Here is a 15,361-nt window from a genome sequence, read left to right on the forward strand (position 1 = left end):
TTAAAATGTTGTTGCCTGGGAATTATTCCATTCACTAGGTGCCGCTGAATGGAGAGCTGTCCTGAAATGCGTTGCTCAAACGCACACCTTGAGAGTCGAACCAGCGCCGTGTGATCTTGAGCCTGGCTAGTAACCACTGAGCTAACGGGGCAGACAATTCGTGTTTACATCCATGTTGTTGAGTGCGTTTGGTGTTTCGCTTTAACCAGTTTAAACCAGTTTGTACCAGAGCAAACTGACAACCTTACCTTCTTTGACCAATGTTAGAGTGGTTTATTCCAACCAGTAGGGCTAGTTTCTGGCGCTTAAAACTTCTCGACTTTTTTATGCCGGCTTTCGAAGGATGGCCATTCTGCAGAAAGCATACAAAATAAAGGTTATTTTTTGTCGAGGTCTATACAATGTTAGAGCTTCGGTAGAGAGTTTGTCTTGTTGAACCATAGACATACGAAGCCGAGTAACGTGATCAAGTTTAACATCTTCAAGTTTGTTACATATAGAAACACAAAACTAAGCAACAAATTAAGTATCGAACGTTTTCGACATCACAAGATGTCCTCTTCAGGAATAATATACATACAACAACTACATCTGAATAAAATACAATGGTTAACTAAATCTATAAACAGGAAACGAGAAAAACTACACAGTACTTCTGACTAGCTCAAACTCAACGTATAGGCTCCACGAGAAAAACGTAACTGCATCAAAAGGTGTTAATATGTAATAAACTTGAAGATGTTAAACTTGATCACGTTACTCGGCTTCTTATGCCTATGGTTCTATACAATGTCAATGATGTTCAGTTATTCAATGTCCACCCCGATAGCTCAGATGGTTAGCGAGTGACTTATAAAACGAAGAAGCTTCAAGATCAAGCGGCGCTGGTTCGACTCTCGGGTGTGTGCTTGAGCAACACCCGTTAAGGACTGTTCTCCATTCAGCGGCAGCTAATGGTTGGAATAATTCCCTGGCAACAACATTTCAACAATAGGCAACTTCACTCTGTCAATCTCGGTGACCGCCCTGCGCTGCGTCAGTGATTTAAAGCCTCTACAAGTATATGCGAAACTGCCAGGATTAAGTTCTGCAAGAAGCTTTCCCAGTACGAGGATAAAGATTTAATCAATCGATCATGTAATCATTGTGATGATCTCATAGAATTGCTATGAAACCGTTTTAGGAAAATCAATTTAAAATAAATAAATAGCATTTAATTTTCTTCGTAATTGTTTTCATTATAATTTTATAATTCTATTTCCCGCGTAACCTCGGTTGCAATAACAAAATAGCTCACCATTACAAAGTTAAGGAACTAAATCGTTTTTGGTATATTTAGACGAAAACCAAACATAAAACGTGTTATCAAGCAAGATCACACGGCTATTAAAGGGGGCAGGTGATAATAGCATTAAAGAAAATTAAACACTTACTTAACCATGAAAAACATTTAACACCACATCTAATTAAGAATGTTAATGTATTCGCATCAGTAGCAACGTGACTTTGGGCAAGTCTACGCGTAGGGATTTCAAAAAAGGTTAAAATATCACTTACTCTTCCATCTTCTTCTGAAGAAATTGAACCCGACCTTTCTCTGTTCTTTTCCTCCAAACTTTCAGAAGCAGGAGGAGGTTTACAACCTTCTCGGATTGCCAATGCCACCTCATCATGAGCAGCATGAGTCACTAGCTTCCTGTTCACCTTGTTTGGAAACAAATTGACGTTAAGGATGATTGATTAAATTCAGGCCAAAGCCTGGAGTAGTGAACAGACATCAGATGAAGCTTTTCCTAAACCTGTTGGTTTTACTTTTTAAATTGTAAGTATTCTTCCTGATGGACAAAGGAATCATTGACACTTGTCATTGATCCTGCGTACAATATACCTAAGACTTTCAAACATTTTATTATAACAAAAAAAAACTTGAAATTGCTCCCTTATTGATTACTGTAAACATTGTAATCCCCACAACTTACACAAAGTGTTTTTATTATAATAAACTGTTTAAAGATCTTAGGTACAATGCATATGATTGGAGGCACTGCTGAGAAATTGCTTTTTCTAAAACATATGTGCATAGTTATGTTCTTATTCGTCGTTGTATGATCCTTTGGGGCCGAGGGTTTATCTTTTTTACAACCCCAGATTCACGACATGCCGGACTACACTAGAAGGCTGCTAGAGTCTTTGATTTTATCATCCAAGACAAGCAGACCCACTCCGTTAGGTGACTTGAAGGTGGTGCAATTTTTGATGATGTGGTCTGCGGTCTGTTCCTCAGCACCACATTCACAGAAAGAAGAGGCCATTCCACATTGGTGCGTGATTGAGCGGAAAAACCCGACGCCCATACAGAACGATTGAGGCGCACCCACACCTAATTCGGTACGGCTAGGCCGATGGCACTGGTGTCGGCGGAGGGGTTGAACGAATGTGGTATGGTAGTTTTTGACTTCCATTCAGATTTCTATTTATGGTCAGCCTAATTAGCCGCAAACAACTGCAAAATGCAAAAATAGCTTTATCACAAGGGGATTTTATTCAAACAACTTCACATACCCTGAGTATAGCGTGACCTTTCACTAGTCCATGAGTCATTGCCATACCACCCCTGGCTACAGCGTGGACCACACAAGGATTCGAACCCCGGATTTGGAAGCCCATACCTTCTTTGGTGACTGGAATGCTGACTAGCCTGGGAAAAAAAGAATTAGCAAGTTTCAATTGTTTTTTAAAGTGAAAAAATAAAACCCCAAGAAAATGCTTGCGTCATCCCTCACCCGCACTACCAGGAAACGATTAACATTTGATTATCATCACACAAATGACATTAAGAGCACAGTGAGAGCAAAGCAAGACTCAAGCTAAATCAACCTACAGTAAGTAGCCACTGTAGAGTATCTCAGCGGTAACATTTCCAATCTGTCAACGTAAGCACACCACTAAAAAATTAATTACAGTTCTCTCTCACGCAATACAAATGTACATTTGATTACGATTATAATTGTGAGTACAAAGACTTCAGTTTGGTCAACAAATTCAACATTTTTAAGTATTAAAATCTTTGATATATTTTCTATAAGTATAAACTATTATTCAATCGCAAATGTTTATTTTAGTATTACAACTGACAACTGTAGCAGCCACTGTTTTCACTCGGCCGTAAGCTTCTACAAAACTTAACGCATGCAAAAAAAACTTTCTCAAAGATTTAAACTTATTATAAAAAAAAGTGTTAGACAAATTTAATAAAATGAGGAAGTTTTTGTGCACGTGTGGCTCAGTGGTAAGTACCTCTAGCTGATTGTCGAGAGGTCGCTGGTTCGACACCCCTCGAGAGGACTCGAGATTAGATTGCACATTCACAATAACTTTTCAATTTTTAGCTTAGTAGAGCCATGAGAGCTCGTTACTCGGCAGGTTGCTGGTTAGACGTTTATTGAGAGCATGCGATTGTCTCAGTAAGTCACTGGGGATTGTGTGCACCAACAGTGGATCATTCAAACATTTAAGCCGATTAAGCATCTTATTCCGTGGTCTATTTTTTTCTTATGCATCAAACATAATCCGCTGATCAAAATCCCCGGTTACTGATCCACAGATGAATTTTGTGCATATTGCTATTTGTTTCACCAATGCGAAAATTTAATTAATCATCATCATTTGAGGATTAAGTTTACTGAATTGGTCGCTAAAAATATTCGCTGTAAGTGTATTCAACGATGGCTACGAACCAACCCTCAAAAAGATTCTCTTGAAGGTTGATACATACTGGATTCGTTTGCTATTCCACGCACTCGATTTAACACCACGAGTCTCTCGATGAATGAAACAAAGCAAGCTTATTAGGTGGAGTGATCGTGCAACAGTAACATTTCTCTTAAAATGACACTTTTAAAAAGCTAACCCAAATATATTATAACTACACTTACGTGTCGTCTGAGCATCTCACAAGGAAATGAATCAACTTGTATTTCTCCTTGTTGTGTTTCATGACGTGATCTAGCTCTTCTTGAGATGAACAAGAGGTCATGAGATTATTGTTTATCTGGAGGATCTCCATTCCGGGTAGGAAGCCTTGAACCTACAGAAGATGAATGGAAACAGGTAGATGGATCAATAAAGAATTAGATCAATATGCATTGTAAACTGTTCTCACACTGACTGAAAAGTGGAAAGTCGTATTCCTCTGATCATTACGCGAGAAAATAATGTTGTTTATCATTGGTTTGAATATGAAAAGCCAAGTATAATTGGCCAGCTTGAACCAATAAGAATAATCATATTGGTGCACTCTTTGGAAATACGTAAAAGTGAGTGTTCTTTACGGGAATTGAAACGCATGTCCATGTGTAACTTGCACTTTGCTCTAATCCTGACGACCTAATGGCTCTAACCATCTTAACCAATCAAGCAATACCTATTCCATCGAATTTTAGCATTTTTCTACTTACACTATTGGGCTGGTTCATCATTTCAAGTCATTGCCATGCACCACAGAGTAGACCAAGCTACAGTAGTCTACGAATCAGTTTTTTGCAAGTTTATTGAAAGAATTTTACAGGACAAGAGAATTGAAAGCAAAAGCAAGACAACACTCTTTCCTACCTGGGCTTGGGAAGCCTTAATTATAGAGGTGACTACAACTTCGGATCTTTCGCTTATATAATTTAGTTCCAATCCAAGAGAATCGTTGTCGGGTACGTTGAGCTAGAAAGCCGGACATAGTGAAATAGATAAATACCAATTACAAACAATGAAAACACAAACACGCTGATGCAAAACTTTTGTAAAATCAGTAAAAATTCATAAAGTTTCAAATTCGTGGCAGGAGAGCAAACATAGCTAGAGCGATCTTTACTACTCACGTTTTTAACCGAAAATGCATTGTTTATGACCGTACAGTAAAAGCACAAGGCCTTTAATTTTTAAAGTTGGCTTGTCCGAGGAAGTACCCCAATCATTCTTTTTGGTTTTCGGCCATGTTAAAGGGTTATACTGCAACATACGGTAAGTGACTATAGGTTTGGTCCGATCGATGGTAACGCTTTATGGTTGAGGGTTAGATTAAGTAAATGGAAAAACAAAGAAGCCCATCTGCGTCCACCTTCAGGCATGCTATTGTAGTGTCTTGCCAAAGTAACAACTACATGTTTTTGTTCTTCGGGTCATCTTGCTGGGGTCCCTGCCGCTTCACTACGCAGCTGACACTAGCCATAGTTGTGAAGTAACAAACCACAATCATTTTGTTTGTCGTATCCAAGCTTACACCCGGTGGTTGAAGATTTAGATTAAGTGGACGGGAAGGCAAGGAAGCCAATCTTCGTGTCCACCTTCAGGCATGTCTTTAAGTGTCCTGCCAAAGCCACAGCCGCATGCTCTTGAGCGGTGTCGAACCGACACCCTTACGATTGCCGCTCCAAGGCTCTCACCACTCGGCTATGCAGCCGCTCCAAGGCTCTCACCACAATCATTGTCAAGCGATGACTCACCAAAAGAAGTGTCTTCGTTTTGTAGCTTTCTTGGAATTTAAACTCAAGTTTGGAAGAAGATTTCTTCATCAGGTCTCTGAACTTGCTTATTTCACCGACTTCTTCGTCAGGAAAGAATTTAAACAAAGAGTTGTCATCTTTGAAGTCTTGCTTGTCTAAAGCTGTAAAATACATGAGACAGTGAAAATTCTCGCATTCCTCCCTTAGCTCAAAAAGAACAAGAGATGTCGATTGTATGAAGGCGATCCTTCGTGATGAACACAGCAACAAGCTTCGTGACAGAAGAAAGGAAGCAAGCTTCTTTGAGTGAAACTGAAACAATTGATTCGAAACTACACGAAAAAGAAAACAATGGCAAATAAATTTGGAATCGATTTGTGTTTTGGCTTGAATGTACTTTGCTTGGAGCACCCATAGAGTTTAAGACATAATAATAAAGTAATTACTAAATCATAAAAAAAAATATGTCGAAAGGCCTAGCATGTTAAATTTTAAGGTGCTTTTTGTAGATACAATTTCAAGCTCTTTGAATTCGTTTCGAGCGCACAATAAAACGAAATATCTTGTGTGTTTCATAAGAAAACCAAAACAAAGATATTTTGCGTTGGAAGTCCAAATTTGTTTCGAAACATTTCGATTTTTTCAACGATGCACTTTTAATCTATCGTATACCATGATGCAAGATTCCGTTCTCACACATGGATTGGCCCAAGTTGGCGGCTTCTTCTCTGCTTTGCACGTCCCCTTGTTCTTGCAACCAATCAATAAGCTTCTTGGCTTCGATGACTAATTTGTAACTACGAAGGTTCCTTTCTTTGTCTCTGTGTGTAAGAAATAAAACAAAAAATTAAATGCCAGAAACGAAAGAGACAATGCGATCACGGGAGCTTGAAGGGTGTATTGAAAGCAGAGGGTGAAAATACTCATTCAAACTGGTTCTCATGAATAACATCATTCAAAGATGAAGCATAGTCACCTTCCAATATTCAATAGTGAATGCGACGAAGACAAGGCTTGCATAATAGTTTCGTTTTCGAAGAAATTATAAGCAGGCTCCGTGTTTTAAGTCAGCTCAAAAAACTTTCAAATAGACCTAAAAGTTACTTCTTATGAATGAAACGTTGGCAACAGCGAACTGACCTATATGAACACTTACAAATGTCTGGTCGCAACCATAGTTGGGAAGGAAACTAGTTCGAGGCCCAACTAAAAATTTCGACCCGACTTTCAACTCTGTGCACTGGACTGAAAGCTCGTTACGTAATTCTGCACATTTCTAGCAACTACATTTCTATCTGAACTCGCATGTACCTGACTATAGGCTGGAAGAGACAGTGAATGCGGCAATAAATTCTCAATCCTTTCGCGATCAGATCTTGGTTTTCTCCCCTCGGTTTGAATGTTCCGTCGTCATACCGGAACCGGTAGTGAATGGCTTCGTTGCGAAAGTGGTGCTTGTCTTGAACTGTGAAATAATTTCGTTTTTAAAATGACTTCTCGGTGCAACCTCCGACGCACGATGATGATGTCATAGAATCTGATTTTAAGAATCATGCACCAGAAGAAGTAAGTGTGATGCTACAGTATCTGAGAGAGTGTGTCATGTGTGTGTCTATAATGTCTCTATGTGCCAAAAGAAGTAAGTGTGATGCTGATGAGAGTTACTGTTACTCAACAGTGTTAGTTAGTGAGTGTTAGTGTTACTCAACATATCATTAAGACGTCAGAACGACACATATAGAAAGCACCGCTGCTGTGTTTTTGGCACGTTTTAGCGTAATTGAAGGTGAAAGAAGCGAAGACGAGCTGCACTGTCTTCCAATTTACTTTACCTGAATGTTACACTGGACACATGCTTACTGTAGATGTGACAAAATCATTTAAAGCATCAACATAATTAACTGCCTTCAACAATGCTCAGTCGTTTTCCAGTATTTTCATCAATTAAAAGAAAAACTAGGCATTTTATTTGCGTTACAGGGACGTCAAGTCACGTAATTTTAGAAGATATCAACCCACCGTGGTGGATTATGCCACAGTCCAAAAGAGCTTGGCCCAACTTGATGGCTTCATCCACACTCGAAGCTTCTTTGCTTTCAATCAACCAGCTCACAAACTCACTGCAAGAAAAGCTCTGTTATATTCCCGCAATAACGCATGAAATGAATAAAACCACATCCAACAGCTATTAAAGCTCGAATTACATGCAGTATTGTTTGTTTCGATTTGGGTAACCCTCTAAGTGACGTCAGAATTTGCTCTAAATATATCTCAATCGAAAACGATCGTCTTCATTAGTACTCTCGTCAAAATAGATAACCCAAACAGCAAGTCAGTTGTTTTGTTCTTTAACGTCTGCAGACGTGGAGTCGATATAAAAAATGCCCGATTTGCTGTTTGGAAAACCATGTTTTAACTCAAAAATTGTTGTTGTTTATCCGTGAGATAAACAACAACAATTTTTTATCTCACCTTCCCAGGATTGATTTGGGATGGTTTCTCATCTTTGATTTCCTGTCCCGGATCAATTTCTTATGCATTGCTTTGTAATAAATGCGTTTGCCTCGGCTGTGCATAACATCGATGGTATCCCTCTGATCTATGTTTACTTTGCCTAAAAAACATTTCATTAAGCACAATGACACTACTACCAGCTGTACGAGAACAATCCAATGTAAAAATCTCCAACAGTTATGAAGAGCGGCTGCTCAGAATATGCTAGGTTCGGATCTCAATGAAAGCGAATGGCTGTATTGTAGAACACACCAAATCTTGAAATACGCTTAACCATGGCCACCTGGAGATGCAGCCTGATTTGTCACATTTTGCAGATTTTGATTACAGCTACTGCTAGTGCTTGACTGACATTTTTTGAGATGTTTTTACTTTTTGCGGTTTCCTAATGACATAAAAAATTTTTGTCGCCTTGGGGAAGCAATAGCAAATGCGAAAAAGTAAGTTGAAAAAACGCAATATCAGACTGATATTGAAAATTAACAGTCTGACTAAAATCTTCGAATCCAATTGTCTTTGTTTTTTAACATGTGAGAATGTTAAAACCTATTGTGTCATCTGGGGAAAAGAATAAAGAAAGCGTAAAAATCCAATTTTTAGAAAAATTTATTTAAACGTTCGCCCAAAGTTAGAAAAACCTGGAAATTTCTGCAAAATGTGACAGATCAGGCCGTATCTTTAGGTGGCCTTGGCTTAACTAAACAAAATGTTAGCGGTCATAAGCCATTGAAGCATCCTCATTCTGATCACCTCAAATGCTAACCAGGAGAAATAACAGAAAACCTTATAGTCGCTGAAGTAAATTTAATTATTCTCAAAGTAAATTATTCTCACGCGAGTCAGTTCGACCAAGTTTCAATGGAAATCGATTTCGGTAAATAAGACGATCTTCAATTAAACTTATTCAAAAAGATCAATACTACTATTAATTATATGAACGGGCTCTTTCTTACTTCTTCTTCTCTCTCTCTCCATAATAAATTCATTGATCCAAGTTTCCTTTTCCTCTTTATCTTTCGCAAGCAGGACAAACCATTTGTTCTTAGCCGCGTTCAACACTTTCCAGCCGTTGGTGATAGTGTACCCTCCGCAGTGGAAGTCAGCTGGAATACAAACAGAATTGCAAATACACGTAAGCTAACTGAATAAATACAATTTGGGTAGAGAAGTTACTTTTTTAAACCATAAACAGACATAACTAAGCAACAACGCAACATTTAACATTATAAAAACAAAACAACATAGCAAACGTTTTCGGCTATATATATAGCCCTTATCTAGCCTTTAAAAGAAAAATAATTTTACATGGCATTAGAAGTACTAGTAAAACATATTGGTATGATAACAAATATATTGTTTAATCTAAACTTGTTTTTATAATGCTAAATGTTGTGTTACCTTATTGTGTTAGAGTTAGACCAATAATACTCTCATCTGGCTCCGACACTAACGTGACAAGATATGAATGAAAGAACTTGTTTTTGTTTTTATACAGTAATGTTAAGTGTTGTGTTATTAATCAGTTATGCCTGTTAATAACCCAACAAAGGGAAAAGTTTCCACACAAAATAACTTACAGGCCCCGTCTTCCAAGTTTTCAATTTCCATTAATTCTGTGGATATTCTTCCCTTGAAGAGCCATTTCTTTTGATCGACTACAGTCTTCTTCCGTTGTTTCACTTTTTTTCGTTGTATCGTTCCAGTTTTAGATTCTGATGTGCTTTGAAGTCTAGTTACAGAAAACATGGCTGACATATCAGTTGCTGTTTTGTTTCGTTTTAGCCAACCGACTTTTAAACAGTCAAACCACGATGTTCTATTTTTAGCTGATTTAATCGGTTCACCTTACATTGAGCAATGACTTCATTGAACATACGTTTGCAAACGTAAAACCGATGGGTTTTTATTGCCAAAAACAAAAATTGCTATCCTGAATTATTTGCACTGTTAAATACCAAGAAAAAGCAGAAAGTTTGAAGGCTTTGACCTGACTGAGAATCAAACCAAGGCCTAAAAACCTGTGAAAGTGACATTAACGAAAAAAGTAGCCTATTGTGTTTCAAGTAAATTGATAAAACTACAGTCGGCCCCGTTTACACAGGTCAATTAGATTTGGTTCTAATGTGATCTGATTGGGTGAGTTCAAACCTGGGAAGGACGTTGAGCTTTTTTGTGTACACAAGTACATGGTCGAATAAAAAGAATTGTCTTTCTTGGATGTTCCCGGCTGATATCTTGAGTAGCGCGCCTTGCTTTATAAGTCGTGAGCATGTGTCTGTGAGGTTCGCACCCTGCAAAAGTTGCAAGTCTTGTTGGCAGAGATCGCACAACCGTACTCAGAATTAAGAAAAACGTGATGGCTTAATTAAAGAGAAAGTAAATCAGAAGCAACTTAGACAGCACGAGTGACATCATGACAACTAGTGACACCCAGAAGACGCGTGTTCGATACCAACCCAAGGTACTTTTTTTCTGCCAAAATTGTTACATGGCCAAAGTAAAAATGTGGTAACAAGTAGAATCAAATACATCTCTGATTGATACCTGATTAAAATAAACGTGACAATGTTTGCGCAAAGCACATTAGCTCAAGCATGATGCTATTGCCTGGTCCTATGGAATATTAGCGTCTTAACCCTTTGAAGGTTGGGGGGAGGGCTGTCAATTTAACTTTTTTGTATCAACAGTTGTATCTCTAAAACCACTGAGGCTGCGATTACGAGATTTCTTGACTTTTCCTAACTTTTATTCACCTTCATTGAGCTGAAATTTTGAGCGAATAAAGGTTATCAATTGAGAGATATGGCATTTCTCAGCACATCCTCTGAAATATTTCATATTCTATCTGTATGTTATTTTGCATTATTACATTATTTTGCATGAAAAATATAGATTCAAATTGAGATTATGTAAAAAAATTTTAATCACAACATTGCAATGCATGTTCTTCATTACTCTACCAAAATATAATGTGCAAATTCACGCAATCGTAAAATAATTCAAAAGTCATAAGTCACCTCAACATTTCAACGTATATGAGCAGTTCTAAAATTCACATAGTTTAATTTTGGGATATGCTCTGCGTAAATAATTTTACAAAGTGGATCCCAAATTTTGAAATCGTGCCTTAAAAAATAACAGAGATATCACTCCTAAAGAATAAGAAGAACCGACAGCCCCCCCTCAAACTGAGCAAGACCCCAGAAGCCCAAGCTTTTAAGGGTTAAACTACTTTTGAGTACAATTCTTAAGAGTGATCAAAGTAGGCTAAAGTTTAAATGCTTGTAGGCTACTACCCAAATCCAATGATTGGATATTAAATCAGCAATTAAATATAGAAAATTAAAAGAATTTTAATGTTGCTTTCAAGTAATAGAGTGCAGAGAAATACAGAAATCATGAAATAAATAAGACTACATCAGTTAAGAAAATCCAAAGTTCTTAAAACAAAGACTGAGAAAGGTTTCAAAGATGTCTGTGCATTGGGAGTGAAGATAACTACGCACATTTTGTGGATCATTACCACCATATATGGTCATTACACTTTTGATAGTGATAAACTGCAATCAATTTAGCTTGAGCAGTCCACTGTTCTAAATATGGCAAGCATTACCACGAAGAACAATGCATTAGCGCTGAAAGAAGGAGCAAGCAATCATGATAGGGTAGTCGCTTCATCGCAAAATCATACATCATAAAACGTTCAATAAACCAGTCAAAATTAGCGAGACTTTTTGCGCTGTCTGCAGTGGCGCATAAAAAATGCTCAACTCAAAAAACATTTTGAGACAGTGCTACTATCTCTGCCTAAACGGTTTTCGTGCAGTTGTCTGTCCGTCTTAATAGCCCACTTAAAAGCACCTTGCTTTATGTAAGAAAGTACATGGCAATATTCCAAGTAGAAACTTTTTGTCTATTTTACATTAATCTAACATCTGCAGACGCTAAATCAATGTGAAATAGATTTAATTCGTTAAATGCGACTGCATCTGTTCACAATGGATCGAGCATTTACGTGATTGCTCCAAACAACTCTATGGAGAGAACATTTTTAGCGGTCAAACGCGCACTACGTCTTACGGTACATCCGTTACAACCACTGGAGGGTGCCACAAAAAAGTAGAAAGAAAAATTTAGCGACGATCACTATCTATTCTAAAGAGGGATTCCAATTACAAATTTAAGATTAAATTAAAGTTTGAACTTTTGGTTGTTTCAAATGACATAAAGTTCTTCAACTCAGCTTCAAGTGGAACAATTGATCATAATACTCATGCAGAAAATCTGTCCCTTTTCACTCCTTTTCAGAATTTAAAAAAAGCTGCTTTTATGCCTAACGCGGAGAATGAACAGTGAGTTTGTGAATGTTTAACACTCAGTGACACAGTTTTATTCTGTGATTGGGATCGAAAAAAAAGTTTTTAGGCAAAACCTGCATCTACAACACAGTATCGTTTCCTAACCTCCCAATTAGCGATTGTCGATTGCAAGTCCTCCAGTTTTTCCAATTGCTCCAGTTGACGTTTTGTTTCATTGACATTGCTGCAAACTTCCTTCATTAAATCAAGGGCTGCTTTGACTGACTGGTAGTCAGGGTGATCGGTAGGTGTTTTCTTTAAAAGTTCCTAAAATCGAATAAAACTCTTTTTTCGACATGTATGAAAATTGCGTTTGTTAAAAAGTTTAGAAACTTATTTAAAATATTTACCTATATCAATCCAAAAACTGAAATTGTTAAAAAAGCTGTATCAGTGAAGACAAATGAAAGATGCGTAAGGTAATCATAAGGAATGGACATTTTACATCAAGAACTTACTTTTAATAGCAAGGGATATTTGCATAATCTCTGAATCGGAGTGAGGAGAAATCCTTCCATAGAGACATCGTTTACATAATTTCCTAGAAGCAAGCAGCCCTGGAAGAGATACAAATCTTTTAGTGGAACTGGTAATTACTGGAACAAATCTAGACAAGTTAAATATAGCAATCAGCTGCAGCAGAGTACTGGCCTAATGCAGCAACCTTACCGAACACCACAAATTGCCGTGTCATCTTAGGACAACAGAAAATGTGCTGACACTAATGACGTTTAAAATTAACTGGTAACAAGTTGCAAGCCTAAAAGAAATATTTTTGTCCTAAACAGCTGTAGTTTTAAGCCCAACAGAAGCGTGGTAGCCTATTCACGTAAACTTTATTCATCAGCATTAATGGAACACGATTTATTTTTTTGACAGATTGGAATGATGATGATCAAGATGACAAGTAGATCAACTAGAAAGTGTCCTTTTGACTGTACAAAGCTCTAATGAAAAGGTTTAGATTTAAGATTATACGATTAACAAAATTATATCCCTTCCAACGTTATAACATTCTAAGGAATATTTTTCCGACTCTATCTTTCTCTTCAAAAAATAAACTTAAACTTAATTAGCTCACAGGTTACACGCACAAGTGAACACTGCTGATACTTCACGCCGTAAAGAAATCTAGCTTGTACGCTAATTGTGGAAACTCCATCTGACGAGTAGCATATATCAGCGCTCTAGGCTACCTCCAAAGCAACATGGTATTTAAAGATAGTCTCTGCTAATAGTAAGGCAGAGGGCGAAATTACAAACTAATGCGAGCAAACTTCAATTTCACGTTTTATTTCCGACCATCAAAGCAAAAAACGTTGCTTGTTATACCATAACTGTAAAAGGTAGAAGCGACAAAACGGAAAAGTTAAAGCGTGCTCGAAACGGAATGATTCACTAAATACAAAAATTAGCCACACAACACTTTGAAGTTCGGAAAATTAAAATCACTTTTATACATCAGTGTCCTATCAAAATACGCCAAGTTTAAATGATAAAATTATTATTATATAGGAGGTATACACCTTCGTGGCAATACCCACTACCCAGTGTACCTACTGCACTGAAGAGGCCTGAAGGCCGAAACGGTGTGCCACTGTTTGCATTTATATTATTATTATTAGTAGTATTAATTCAAAGTGCCCAACTAGCGCAGTGCTAGAGGCAAAGTTCTACAAAACTGTGTAGTAACGTTTTATCTTACTACTTTGCCCCTAGCACTGCACTGGTTGAGCACTTTGCATTGACAAACTTGAATTAACTCTTCTTAGCAGTGCGATCGTCATGGAGCACTCTTTTGCTGTATTAATACCTTTTATTGTACTACTATTATTATATAGAGAGATTACTTCTTCAAACCACTTTTTAATTAACACAGCCAAAGTGCAATAAGCATTGTGACGTAGTTTCAGTGACTGCTGACAATAAAACAAAGCCTATTGTTACGCCATAAGCAACGATGAGAAAGAAACGTGAAAATGACTAATTTAAAGTGTGATTCCCACTTTGAAAGGTTGTGACATCTACATGCACTTACTCATTTCCAAAACAAAAGTTAATCGCAAGTGTTTTAACCACTACCACAATGAAGCTGTTCCTTTCAAAAGCCTTTAAATTTTTTATATAGATGTTGAATTAATTTGATAGCAAGGCTGTTCACAATTCTAAATAAATTTACTCATTAATTATAAGAAGTCTAATCATAAAACTCTTACTGGAATAATTTACATAATTTCGCTATACATGGATTTTAAACCTTTACATATGACAGAAAGTAATTATGGAATAACACGCTTTTTCCATAGATAGCTTTCGCTATTGCTGGCTTTATATTTACTATTCGAGAAGTTTGTGGCATTGTAGAAGAAAAAGTAGTCAAGAAATGCTTGCAACATTTACCTAAATGCAATTTTGCGAAAATCTAAACACGAAAGAAGTCGTTACAGCGATATCAAAGTACAAAATTACCATGAGATATCACGTGTGTACGTAATTATTTCGTAACTGAGAGTGACTATGACGACAATTCAGTCTACACCAATGACAAAGCAATTAACATGTTTAATTGAATCAAAACGGTACAGTCTGAGCAAAAACTAAACAACTCCTGGCACTGTTAAAGTCAGAAGTTATCACGCAGGCTTTTATTAAGACTTCTCGTGAAGTGTTGTGATAACTAAATATTCTCAACTCATTTGGCCCCAAATTATGGCTATAGCGAGCCATGCCCCAAATCATAACCAAATTTTTGATGAAAAATCTACTTCTGCTGGTGTTTAAATTTTATAAAATCACAATCTGTGTTTCTACCGCACATCCTTCTTTATATACAGTAATCAACAAACATCGTATCCCAAAAGCGTATCTAATCGCGCTCAAGTTTGTCGCCAAAAAGTAAGTTTACCCGCTGACAAGAAATCAGTATGTGAAAATACTATGGTTAACTCAGTTTGCTAAGTTGAAATCCATTCGTTCAACATATTTCTGGAATTT

The 15,361-nt window shown here is 37.2% G+C and overlaps 1 protein-coding gene across 1 annotated transcript in view; it reads right to left on the reverse strand.

Annotated features, from left to right (window-relative positions):
- Positions 1-15,361, reverse strand: part of LOC145786523 (phosphatidylinositol 3,4,5-trisphosphate-dependent Rac exchanger 2 protein-like) — a 47,451-nt gene that overhangs the window by 20,732 nt on the left and 11,358 nt on the right. The window contains exons 5-19 of the mRNA XM_082598192.1: positions 12,826-12,924; positions 12,473-12,634; positions 10,158-10,300; positions 9,587-9,738; positions 8,963-9,112; positions 7,968-8,109; positions 7,515-7,615; positions 6,807-6,960; positions 6,168-6,316; positions 5,496-5,656; positions 4,612-4,713; positions 3,936-4,087; positions 2,563-2,698; positions 1,558-1,704; positions 249-352 (exon numbers count right to left, since the gene is read on the reverse strand). Of these exons, the coding sequence (XP_082454318.1) occupies positions 249-352; positions 1,558-1,704; positions 2,563-2,698; positions 3,936-4,087; positions 4,612-4,713; positions 5,496-5,656; positions 6,168-6,316; positions 6,807-6,960; positions 7,515-7,615; positions 7,968-8,109; positions 8,963-9,112; positions 9,587-9,738; positions 10,158-10,300; positions 12,473-12,634; positions 12,826-12,924 (2,054 nt within the window). The remainder of the gene's footprint in view (positions 1-248; positions 353-1,557; positions 1,705-2,562; positions 2,699-3,935; positions 4,088-4,611; positions 4,714-5,495; positions 5,657-6,167; positions 6,317-6,806; positions 6,961-7,514; positions 7,616-7,967; positions 8,110-8,962; positions 9,113-9,586; positions 9,739-10,157; positions 10,301-12,472; positions 12,635-12,825; positions 12,925-15,361) is intronic.

Source organism: Aplidium turbinatum, chromosome 2 (assembly GCF_918807975.1).
Source record: "Aplidium turbinatum chromosome 2, kaAplTurb1.1, whole genome shotgun sequence".
In the NCBI taxonomy this organism is placed as follows: Eukaryota; Metazoa; Chordata; class Ascidiacea; order Aplousobranchia; family Polyclinidae; genus Aplidium; species Aplidium turbinatum.